This window comes from Corapipo altera, unplaced genomic scaffold (assembly GCF_003945725.1).
Source record: "Corapipo altera isolate COAL_440 unplaced genomic scaffold, ASM394572v1 107, whole genome shotgun sequence".
NCBI lineage: Eukaryota > Metazoa > Chordata > Aves > Passeriformes > Pipridae > Corapipo > Corapipo altera.
Window position 1 is genome coordinate 460,030 of NW_020885017.1, and position 12,422 is coordinate 472,451.

Here is a 12,422-nt window from a genome sequence, read left to right on the forward strand (position 1 = left end):
CATCTCTTCCTATGTGCCACAGGAGAAAACAGCTCTTTGCTTTGTGCCCTCCTGCCAACTGCTGGGTCCTCTTCCTTCCCTCTCTGGTCCCCAGCAGGTGTTTTGCACATCCCTACACCATGGCTGCCCCTGGCCAGGTCAGGGCAAATATTTGGCTTTGACTCACTCTGGAGGACGGGCTGGGTGAGCCTTTCTTCAGAGGGATGGGCCATCAGGCAGGACAGTCTCAGTAGGACCAAGCCTGGATCTCTGCAAGACCAGAGTTGCAAACAGAGTTGCTCAGCCAAGCCCGTTCTAGGGCTCTGGGTACTTTCAGGAGGAATTTGGCATATCCAGAATGGGGTAGCATTTGGATTATGGGTTTTCAGAACCTCTGATTTTCTGACAGCTTCTTAATGGTTGAGATGTCTACTAAAACCACATGAGTGCACTGTGAATGTCCCCAAGAGGAAAAGTAGGGCAGGCAGCTCACACAGTTGTCCTGGGTACATCTGGTGTGATCTCACCTACTTCACCAGGTGGCAAGGCTGGGCACAGGCATTTAGAGTTGGACAAATGCTGCAGCAGCCCCGACCTACTGGATGGGTTTAAGCTGGGTTACAGTTTCTAGTCCAATTTTGCCCAAAAAATAGGTAAGAAGGGAAGAATTAAAGCTCACAGGTGCAAGCAAGAGATGGCAAAGGAATGGATGTTGTCCCTCTACAGCTAGAACTCACCTCAAAGAAGATCAGAGCTATTTCAGTAACCACAAAATACAAAAGTTAGGCTGAAGGCTGCCTAGAAACCTACCTAGTAACAGAGTGATAAATTAAGTACATCTGCTTATGGTATCTGCACGCAGCAGCTTTACTGGAGTGTTTAGGGAAGGAAAACTGGGCTTGGCCCTGGTGCAGGGCTCCCTGCTCCCCAAACTCATCCCTGCAGAGGGTCCTCACTGCAGCAGCAGTAAAACACCCCTTACCCACTTTCTCACAGCATCATGTTTGCAGCATCTGCAAAATTTAGTCCTAATAGGTGTCCAACAGTCTTCCTAACATCCGGAACCTCACTAGAATTTCAGTAGTATGGGTTTTTCCTCCCTGTGTTTGTAGCATTAACACTGATTATGTATTTCTTTCACACAGCACTCTCATTACAGTGTTTTAGTTCATTTGCTTTAGTCCATAATTAATATTTTTTGTAAAGCACTTTTAAAATCCCTCCTTTGACATGCTCTGCTCTTATTGTTCCCAGCTCATGTCTGGATTCCACGTTTTGTCACTGCCAGAGCTCCACATGTCTGGTGGGGCATGTCTTTGTCTTTGCATACCCTTGAGTTTAGGGCCTGTCTTTGACTGATAAAGTCTTAGAGCCATTTGCTGAAGAATAAAAACAACTTTTCCTATGGAGCTTTTTTGTCCCCAGAGAATGTCAATACTTGTCAAACATATGAAAGCACAATCCTGTGCATGCTGGAGGGAAATGCAAAATCAATTTAGTCTGTCATAGTCTAACTGCTTTTGGGAAGTAGAAAAATGGGGAAGATGAATGCCAAGGCCTCTGAACTCAAAAATCACCCTCCTTCTCTCACTGAGGTATATTTTCAAGATGCCAGCAAGAGAATAATTTGAAAACTAGTTTATCATCTGTTTCCTCATATCCATCCTCATACTTTTTATCATTTTTCTGAGTGGCCTCTGAATACAAGTGTTTCAACCACTAGAACCTGCCAATGGCCGAAAGACATAAAGCAAGGCTGGCATCTTGCTTTACAAGAGCACAGGAACACAGGAAGTTCCACTTGAACATGAGGAGGAACTTCTTCACTCTGAGGGTGCCAGAGCTCTGGAACAGGCTGCTCAGAGAGGTTGTGGAGTGTCCTCTGGAGATATGCAAATCCACCTGGCACAATCCTGGGTAATGTGTGCTTGGGGACCCTGCTTGAGCAGGGAGGTTGGACTAGATGAGCTCCAGCGTTCCCTTCCAGCCTTACCCGTTCTGTGATCCCTCAGGAACTCTTTACTCCTCTTGCGCTCGAGGAAATCAAAAGGTGGAAGTTGTGTCTCACCGGCTGAGGCATCTTTGCTGAAATTTCTCGTCTCGTACAGGCGCCTGGAACTCCATGGCCACTGGGTGTCAGCATCTGTGCTTGGACGCAGAGGAGGAGGAGGAAAGCAGGTGCAGCATCGGTGCCCCAGAACTCAGCGCTTAGCGCACGAAAGTAAAACAGAGGGGATAATGGCTCTGTCACCGTCAGAAAGAGGAGTCTTGTTCCTATTGTGTTGTTAAGTGGAGAAGTGTCACACCTTTGTTCCATCATCCAGCTCTGGACTGATTGCCAGGGAACATCACCTTGTGCCTCGTGGCATCATGACCACGGCCCAGCGCTGCTGCTCTGACCAGAGCTGTGTCAACCAGGGCATGTACCAGCCAAAACCAGCCCCTGCCCTCTCCCCCCTCACTCATGCCACTGAGCACCAGCTCGAACTGGAGGCCCTGCTGGGTGTCCCTGCCTCACTCTGGCACCAGCTTCTTGCACCCTCACAGTGTCTCACTGCAGAGCCAGGGCTGCCCAGAGAGCCTGGGAGAGGGGCTGTGCCACCAAGAGGTCCCCACCTGATACATGAAGCCCACAAGAGAATAGTCCTTGCCTTTTAAATGATGATGTTCCAGCTCTTAACTGTTGAACTGAAAATATGTCCCAGCCTTTGGGACTCTCAAATTGATCTTGGTTGGTAGCTGCCCAGAAGTTTGTGCCCCTCATGCCAATTTATTTAGAAACGCTCATGCTAAGAAAACAATAACTCTGTTGCCTGCCAGGTTCAGTAGAGTCCACTTTTAACAACAGAGAGCTTAAAAGGCCAACAGCACAATTTATTTTACTGAAGCAAGAGCATGAAGTTCCCAGCTACAGCAACAAAGAAAAGCATTAAAAACATAAGACAGTGAAAGCACAAAGCAGGCTCAGTCCTGAAAGCTGCTCACCAGTGTTTTCTCAACAACATCAGATAATGGCAGCCTCAGCAAGGGCATTACCTCAACACTGTGGTTCTCCAGAGCACACGAAAATGCTGTTGCAGGTAAACAAAACATACTTACAGGACTGCATGCAGTCAGGCTTGGACTGGCCAAGCTGGTTGATTCTGGATGCTTCCAAGAATGCAAGTGAAATATTACTTCATACAACTGGGGACTGGGAACACACAGCCTTCATGATCCCTCGGCTTCACGTTGTCCTGTTTGTGGGAGATGCACTGACTTGACACGGCCTCGCCTGCCTTCCTCCAAAATTGTGTTGTCACTCTTCATGGCTTTGCCAGGACTTGTGGAAGGACCATAACCTAAAAATAGTGTTCTTGCTTCCAGATGTTTTTTTCCTCCCACACTGGGATGTGTCACTGGGCTGGTCCTGCTGTGCAGATGCCTGGCTTGGTGCCTGAGCTCTGCCAAACAGGAGGCTGAGGACAAAAAAGGTCTGAGCTGGGCCCTCCTGCTGTACCTCTAGAGCATAAATTCCTGTGTGAATGCAACACCTGAGCCCTCAATAAGCTTTTCAGTTGCTGTTACTGCTGCCTCAGCAGGAAATGCAGTCCCAAACCTGGAATACCCCACTTGTTAGAAACCTGCTTTTAATTCCTACCTTATTTCTACCCTTTCTGTATACCAGTGTTTTCCTCTGGCCTAAATAACTTGTCCCTCCTTATCCAGAACAAGCACTCCCTGTTATCCTGATGCAGAGCTTGTTTTGCCCCTCTTTAGCTGCTGGGAGGAACAAGCCAACCTTTCTGCTCCTTCTCATTATCAGGGCTCTCTCTGCCCCTGCCTTGACTTGTGTCCCCACACTGTGCCTATCACCAGGGCTACTGCTCAGGCCCAGCACACATTCCCACCTATTTTTTTAAAGCAGAAATGCCAACTAAGTACAGAGCAACAGGTAATCACATTCATTTACCCTCCAGGAGTAAAGTTTTGGGTAAGAAAAACCACCATTTACCGAGCACAGTGTGCTGCGTCACCCACTGTGTGGCACAGGGGGAGTAACGCATCCCAGCACTTTGCTGACTGCCACCATGGGACACACTGGGGGAGGGTGCAGGCAGTTTTCTCTTCAGCCACACCTAGAGAAGGTGCAAGATAAAAAATGGTCACTTGGGGGTCAGCCCACCCGTGTGCCAGCCATGTGGCTGAGCTGCAAAAAGAAGGGGGAGGAGTACTTAGGTGAGGAGACCAAACCTTGCCATGGCTTCGTTGGGGGAGACACTGCAATCCATGGATCCTCTCTGAAGACATTTTGGGACATGTGCCTGTAGGGAAGGAACCTCCAGCACAGCTGAGATCTCTGCTGGGCATTTGCACTTACCTGTTGCTTTCAGCAGTGTCATGATCTTTGGGAAGTGCAGGCCCAAAAGGAGGGGCACTGAAGTCTTCCTCCCCAAAATGTCACGGAAGAGCTGTTCTAGCTGCCAGTCAGGGAAAAGGACCCTGATTAAAAGCTTCAGTGTCTTTGATGAGCATCTGTCAGTGGCATCCACTGGTCCTTCTGCAGGAGAGACACAGACATCAGCAGCACACACAGACGTAAAGTTGCTCTAATTTTTAGCAAGTGCAACCATGCAGTGGTCTAAGAGGCACTAGTTTACACTAGTATACATTGCATAATTTGGCTGCATTTTAATTAAAAATTAATTTCTCCAATTTATACAATTCAAGCACAGGAAAGTTCAGAACAGTAGATTTAACATGCTTCTGTGTGGTGCTACCTGATTCATTTTTCAAGTCACCTAGCCCCTAAGTGTTGGTACCCACTCAAGTCACAAAGCAGCAGCTGTCATTCCAGGACACTTCTGGGGAAATTGCATTTATCTGCTGAGAGATCTTTTGGCTTTTTGGGAAGCAGAACATAAGACGACATTCATGAGGGATGTAATTGCTCCACAGTCTCAATTTTCCACAATAATTTATCATCCATTGGCTGCATAATTCTCTTGCTGTCATCACCCCAGAGCAACCAGAGTTATTGGACCTGTGTCACCACTACATGCTTACTCACTTGCCAGGTCCCCTACAGATCCTCGAAGCTGTGGCCCAGGAGGACAGGCTCTTACAACCTTTTCTGTGGTTGTAGTGCTCAGCAAAGGGTGAATCCCACTGGGCACCGTGCCGGGACAGGCTGTGCCAGGTCCTAAAACAAGCACTTTCTTGGAGGGAGTACATAGGAGGGCTGCCCAGAGTGGAAACCCTGCTGCTGCCAGACTCCCTCCCCATGACACACCCTCCTGCTGTCAGCAGAACATATGATTTAGGACAGTTTTAAGGAAAATATTTCTGTGTGTAGCTCACGCACTTGACTGTTTGTTAAAGATGTTGTGGTTTGGTTCTTCAGTCGGTGAGTTTGCCTCACTGCATCGATTGTCTGTCTCATACAGATCTAAAATCCCTCACCTGAAGACGCTCCATCTCCACGTTGTTTTGGGATTGCAGCCTCCCTGCACAGCTGAGAGGGAATGACACATCACCTAGATATTTTGCTGACTTCTGACAGCCTCAGAGCATGGGATTCAGTTGTGGGTAAAAGAAAACATGCAGAAGACCTGAGACTTAAAGAAAAAATGATGGAGAGACAGAAGAGTCAATAAGAACTTCATGGTTAAAAATGAAAAAACAAAACCATTTTTTGATACCTACACTCACGCACGCTAGAACAGCTCACGTTTCACAATGACACTTACAGGTACATTTGATGTCCCCATCATAGGTTTTCTACCCAGCTTTTCAGCCACTCCCATCTTTTCAAGGGAAGACTAGAGTGTGATGACATCTCCTGTGGCTCTCTGGGGTTTCTGGGATGTGTGTTCATGTGCACAGATGTGTACATACATCTCATCTGCCCATCTCTGTCCTTCTGCTGCACCTGCCCAAGGTTTGGCAGTCTTTGCCTGATTTTTCCCAGGAAAAAGCTTCTGATGCCTTTTCCACCCCAGTTTGAAATGGAGACAAAGCCAAGTGCAGTTCTTGGCATGCAGCTATCCTAATGATACTGTGACACAGGGAGGAAACCCATCCAAGAGACATCTGCTCATTTATCACATGACAGGCGCTGCTTTTGGAACACCAGATTAGCATAATTTGTCTGCCACGGTATCAGACACTCTTCAGCAGCTCAAAGTTAACCAACATTTCTGCAGAGCTCCTAGGGTTTGCTATTTTTTCTTTAAAATATGTTTCTCCTTTGGAATTTGGGTTTCCATATCCAGGACCCTCATGACTCCAGCACATTAGATGCTGACTGGGAAGGGAAGAGCATTGGGCACAGTTCACACCAGCGAGGAAACTCTCTGCAGGGCTCTCCAGAAGAAAGGCACTAATGATTAACATGAGTGTCTCTGTGGAGAAAACAGCATGAACCACACTGTTCACACTGACTACTCACACATCACCTAACATTTACCTCTTCAAATTATCACTCAGATAAAAACTACTGCAGACTCATAGTCATTATGACAATAGAGAGCCATGCTGAGGTGGGATGCCTCGAGGCTCCTCAGCATTGGCTCTGAATCATATTCCCTCCCAGATGCTACAGCCTCTGGGTAGCTGCTCTTATCTTCAGCAAACACAGGACTGAAGGAGAGGCTGCCTTCTCAAAGCACTGTCTCTGAGGCATGCAGAGCTCCCCAAAGCCACCACAGCTGACCCCATGGGTGCTACACCCCAGATTGACTGTGTGGGGCAACAGGTTACAGATATGGATGAGCCAGCTCAAGCCTAGAAACCAGGTTGCCCAGCCACAAGGCTTTGTGCCTGAACTACATGGCTAGCCTTGATTCTGACCTCTAGTGGGGAAGCCCCTACAGCCCAGGAAGCTGCTGGTTCTGTCCTGGGCTGCCCCCAAGAGCAGACTGCCCGATGCCGGTGAAACAAGGGGGTGTGTTTGCTGGGTGGGAGCCTCTGCATGTGTGCTGTCCCACGGGCAGCCTGCCTGCACAGCTCCATCTGGTTTGGGAAACAAAGCAAACAGCACAGCCCACGGCACCATTTCCAAGGAATTGTTGTCACTTGCTCAGTCCAAAATCAAAACAAAACATCACCACCCACACTGTTTGTAAGACAGAACCATACCTGAGCTCAGATTTGAGGACACACAAAACTTCTGGCAGGTACTCACGTCAGACAGCCCCAGGCAGGGTTTCTGGAGGCACCCCAAGGTTAATGGCTACATCTCAGGAGAAGCAAAACTGCTGTGGGGACAACCTGATTTTGGTTAAGTCTCAGAGAACTAAATCAATTCTTCAAACTGACATAATTTAAAAAATGTAATTTTCAACGGTTATTCCCAGAGGGAGTAATTTGAAGAGGGGGAATAGTCTATCACCACTTTTGTATTTATCAAGTTTTGGGGTTGGAAATGTTGGGATATCTGCTGACAGTGATTTCTGAGATTCATCAACTGTGGGCCATACTTCAGGTATACATCCTTATCCTTGTTTTTTGTTGCTTGTTTGTTTTTTTGGTGAGGACATATTTTAATTGGGGACAGATGAAAGAAAGAGAGGGCACATTCGTTTATTTATTTTCTGATAGACCATGGAGAAAAAAAAAATTAAGAATGATTAAACCAACAAACTTTCTTTAATAAATTAATAGCAGCATCACAAAACCCTGATGTGAATGACCCAAAGAAAGTTGGGTACGTGACAGTATATAAACATTCACAAAAATGTTGTCACCCACTGGCTGGGAGAGAACACGAGGTGCTGTCAGGCAGCACCCTTGGCTGTTCATCCAAACAAGGGGTGTACATCAGAATGGGTCCAGCTGTGTAGACATATTTACAGTTCTGGTGCTGAATTTTTTAAAAACATTTATAAAAATTCTGAAAATTCTCTGTTCAGTTCCCATTTTTTGCATCCAAGTATAGCAGGTTCCCTTTTTTGCCCATACAACAGAACCGACAAGGGTAAGACATGAAGGCTCCTATGCAAAGACAAGGCCTGTGTGTAGACTTCTACTGAGCTCAGGGATGCTGTGAAAATGAGTTATTCACTCATTACTTACACGTGCTAGAAGCTACTGTAATTCAACTTATTGCTAAATGCTTTCAAAGTCTGCGGTTCACTCTTAAATATGTATATATGTGTATATATATAAGTACAATCTCACACAGATATATACACACACACATATACATGTTTGGAAAAGGTGTGCTATAAATTCACCAAAGGAAAAAAAAACCCAACTTAAAAAGCAATGTGATGGTTCTGATTTTTCTGTACTGTTTGAGATAATAAAATCTGACTCAGGGTAAAGAGAAGTCAGGGAAGGACCAAGTTTGTACTTCTGGCCAGTCCTTTTCCTACTGATTACCTGACGTTTTTGGAGAGGGAAGCAGACTCCAGAGCATTCAACCCATGGTGGTATCTGCAGGCTGGCACATGGAGCATCTCTGCTGCCTTCTTCAAGCAGCAGAGGCTTAGGATACCTCTGCACTGGGATACCTTGTCTACCTGCATGGAAGTGCTACGGATTATTCCCAGGAGGGGATGAGGGAGAAAAGAGGACCATCTTCAACACATCAGTCTGGGGTCAAGCCAGCAGCAGAGACAACCCCTGTGTTATGTTTTAGTAGTGGCCTCATCAAGGTTGTTGCTGCACACAGCAATACAACAGCAGTTACCTAAAGCATTAGCAGAATTTTCTGTTTCTTCTAGAAGGTAATTTTAATGGAATGAACACAGCAAGCTTAGAGTACAAGCAATTCATGTTAATAAAATGCGATTTAACCATGCCCAGTGTAATGTTCTCTGTTCTGATGATTATCATAGCCAGAGGCTGTCAGTGATGCTAAATGCATCCATGTTAGATGGGCACTGCAGCATCTGTGTAGTAGTTAATGAAGATATAAAAACCTTATGGGTGATATCTGGCATTAGACAATACTCCACACAAGGAAATTTGCATGAGAGGCATCACCCCAGAGACTCAGTGCCAGAGAGACACGGTGCCTTGGGGAGTTTGTGTACTCAAGAACACAGAGAAAAATTAATTCAAATTGTACCTGGTGTGTATTAAAAGCAGATTACTTAAACTGCATTCCATCCCAATGTGGATGCTTTCATTAAAGATATAAGTGGTGTTAATATGATACACTATAATTTACTTTGGGAGTAAAATGGAATATGTCAAATTTAAAAATTAATCCAGATTAATATTCCCTGTAGACTAGCTCCAGGTCTGCTTCCTTCCTGTCCCTGGTCATCATTTGCTTTTGAACCCTGCCACCAGCAAATGATTCCAATCACATGCTCTGCTCAGTTCTGCCCACCCCATCCTGAGGCAGGAGCAGGGCCCTTCACTTGTGCCTCTCCCCCAGCATCCCCAGGCAGGTCCATCCTGCTCCTCACAGCTTGACCCTGGCCAGCACCACACACAGAGCAGCCTCTGCTCTACACCCAAAGCAGTGTTCTACCACCAGCACGGCGACTCCCAGGATGCTGAAAAATAAAAGTCAATGCTAGCAAGCTAAAGAATAGCTAGATGTGAGGACCCAGAGGGCCAAAGATCTGGCCCTTCCAAGCCAGAGTGCTCTTCTGCAGGTCAGCCAAAGCCCCTGCTCCTCCAGCAGCGTGTGAAGGCAGTGCACTGAGCACAGCCTGCTCCATCCCAGACCTCATGGGTTTCTGAAAGACCAAAGGAGGGCTTTTTATGAGTCTGAGGCCTTCCATTTATAGAATAGTGGAAATTAGAGAACTTTGTCTCTCATGCTTCGTCTCCAAGTCTGCAAGTGATCCCAGCCAGGACTGCAGAACCACACCAGAACTGCATTCCCTACCTTCCCCTGGGGAGCCAGAGCCTCTTGTGCAATGGAAAGAAAACAGCAGGGTTGGAGAGGGAGCCAAAATTTAGCAGAGGACCCCTGAAGTGCAAGATAGACCCAGTATGGCAGCAAGACACAGGACATGTCTGGCCAGGTGCCTGCACATCACTACGCTCTTGTGGTGTCTTTCTGCCGGGTTTCTGTAAAGTCTTTACACGGCACAAATAGGGGTGAGGATTTAAAGTATATATTTACTGTCAACTTGAAAAAGAAAGTTATACTGACCAAGTCTAATAGCATGTATTTGATATATAACTATTAACGTGCCATTCTGGACTCCAGCAAATTCCACCTGAGATAAATATTCAGCATTTTTGTTCATGCACTGGAAGAAGAATTCAAACATTTTGTCCATGACATATGCAGAGTAACTAATAGTTCTGATCTATTAGTAACAGTAAATATAGAACCTTAAACTTCACTGCAGTATATTAATATATATGATTTTAAGTACTGGACTGGAAAGACAACTCTTTTTTTTCTTTAAAAAAAAAAAGCTTTGTTCAGAATGCAATATTTACATTGTCCTTTGAGCGACACTTACATTTTTACACAACGTATTTTGGCTACAGATACACCGTAGCAAAAGGCTGTGTGAGTCACCCTTACACACAGCTCACTCTTTCGCTTACAACATTACAGCTGTTTATGGAGAGCTCCGAAGTCCCTGGTTGCAGTTCCAGGCCCTCCTCAGCTTCTAGTTCCATGCTGTTGAATTCATTGCCGTTTCGGTAACTAGTTAAAGTCAGATCTTTCCCGTACAAAGCTGTTGAAGCAACATTCAGACACTGATTCTGCCGCAGTGCTGATTTTTTGCCGGGCTTGTATTGGCAGCGGATGTAATTGGAAAAAGCCCTGCGGTAGGTTTTGTTGAAGAGTGTGTACACCAGGGGATTAACCCCCGAGCAAACATACCCCACCCAAACAAACACATCAAGCAGTTCACTCAAGAGGTCTTTGTCGCAGGCTTCCTTGCAAAGGACAGACATGACATTAGTGATGAAAAACGGGCACCACATGATGAGGAACAAAAAGAAGACGATGCCCAGGACCTTGGAGGCTCTTCGCTCGTTGTTGATGGACTGCATAGTTCCTTTCCTGAAAAGCACTGCCTCCTTATTTACAGGGGAGTTCAAGTGAGATGCCCCCTCATGATTGTGAAGCATTGAAATGTTCTCTGTGTTGTTTTCCTTCTTGAGGCAGTTCACGCTGCTCCTCCTCTGCTTGGGCACCTCTCCACACATGAACACCGTGGCCTGTCTCTGCAGCACCTGGACGGTCAGGCAATACGTGATCACCATGATGATGAGAGGGATGAAGAAAGCCATGAAGGATCCAATGAGGACGAAGTTCTCATCGTTGAGGACGCAGGTCCCGTTTACAAACACTCTGGAGTCATCCTGCAAACCAATGACTGGAATAGGCATAGATATCCCTAGAAAAATGAAACCAAAAAAGAGACTGTTACCTGGATGGACGGACGGGGCTCCAAAGAGGCAGCAGAGATGATGCAGGCCCTGCATGCATTCAGATCACACTGCCTAAAGCTTTTTGAAAGGGAAGTTACTGCTTTCAAGTGAAAGGGAAAACCTCATTAAACAACACTCCTGGGAGCACAGCTCAAAGGGAATGACACCCTCCTCCGGGAACAGCAGCAGTTTCGCTGTGCTCCACAGCTGACTCAGTGAATGCAGCCCAACTCCTATATGGAGTTATTTTTCTAGCATTAGTTGAAATTTCTAGGTGGAGAAAAGGCCATCACTACCCTGCTCTGCCCCAGCTGGCCACTCCATGCCAGTCTGGGGGGGTTTTGAAATCACTGACACAGGGTAGAGTGGAGCAAATTTTACAGAGAAAAATTTTCAAAATCCAGAAGAATTACTGCTATGAAGATTTAAAAGCAAGTTTCTTCAAGAAATTAAAATAATACTGATTAAAAAATTGCCACTTTTGCCATGTCCTGACGGGCACATGGAAGCAAAACTCCTGCCTTTCTGGGTCCTAATGGACTCCCTCAGTGCAAGCAGACAATGGTCTCTGCAAGATCAAAATCCAATACTTTTCATGTGTTCTGAGATCCAAACTTTGTCCCTTGATCTGTGAATCTCAGTCAAACACCAGGACAGACACGAAATATTTCCAAAATCAACAATATATGCTGGAATACCACATCCTGTGTGTACAGGAGAACCTGGAAAAGATGTGGTGGGTCTGTTCTAGTTAGACCATCATGGGTTCATCTACTCTTGTCTCATGTCTTTGACAGGTGACAGAAGTTTAGGGCTATGATACAAAAGGGGACAGTTCTAAACATTATAGCTTAAAAAATTCCAAGCCAAGAATTTGCATCCATATCTTGTTTTTAAAAAGGCTTTTCAGAGATTTATCTTCCATGAATCCTTGATCTCATTTCTAACAATTCTCAGTGGTCTTCAGTTCCCCAACCCACCTGTTTGTCATGTGAACAAAGTAATTCTTGCTCATTTTATATTTGCTACCTGACAATTTCCTTTGACTCCCATAAGTTCCTCTACTGTGAGAAACAGCAAATAATCACTTTCTGGTCACC

At 45.8% G+C, this 12,422-nt stretch overlaps 1 protein-coding gene across 6 annotated transcripts in view; it reads right to left on the reverse strand.

The window, feature by feature from the left end:
- Positions 1-7,589: 7,589 nt before the first annotated feature.
- HTR2C (5-hydroxytryptamine receptor 2C) overlaps positions 7,590-12,422 on the reverse strand; it is a 212,856-nt gene continuing 208,023 nt past the window's right edge. For all 6 annotated transcript variants that reach the window (XM_027667676.1, XM_027667675.1, XM_027667678.1 and 3 more), the window contains one exon: positions 7,590-11,288. In XM_027667676.1, the coding sequence (XP_027523477.1) occupies positions 10,459-11,288 (830 nt within the window). In that variant the 3' untranslated portion in view covers positions 7,590-10,458. The remainder of the gene's footprint in view (positions 11,289-12,422) is intronic.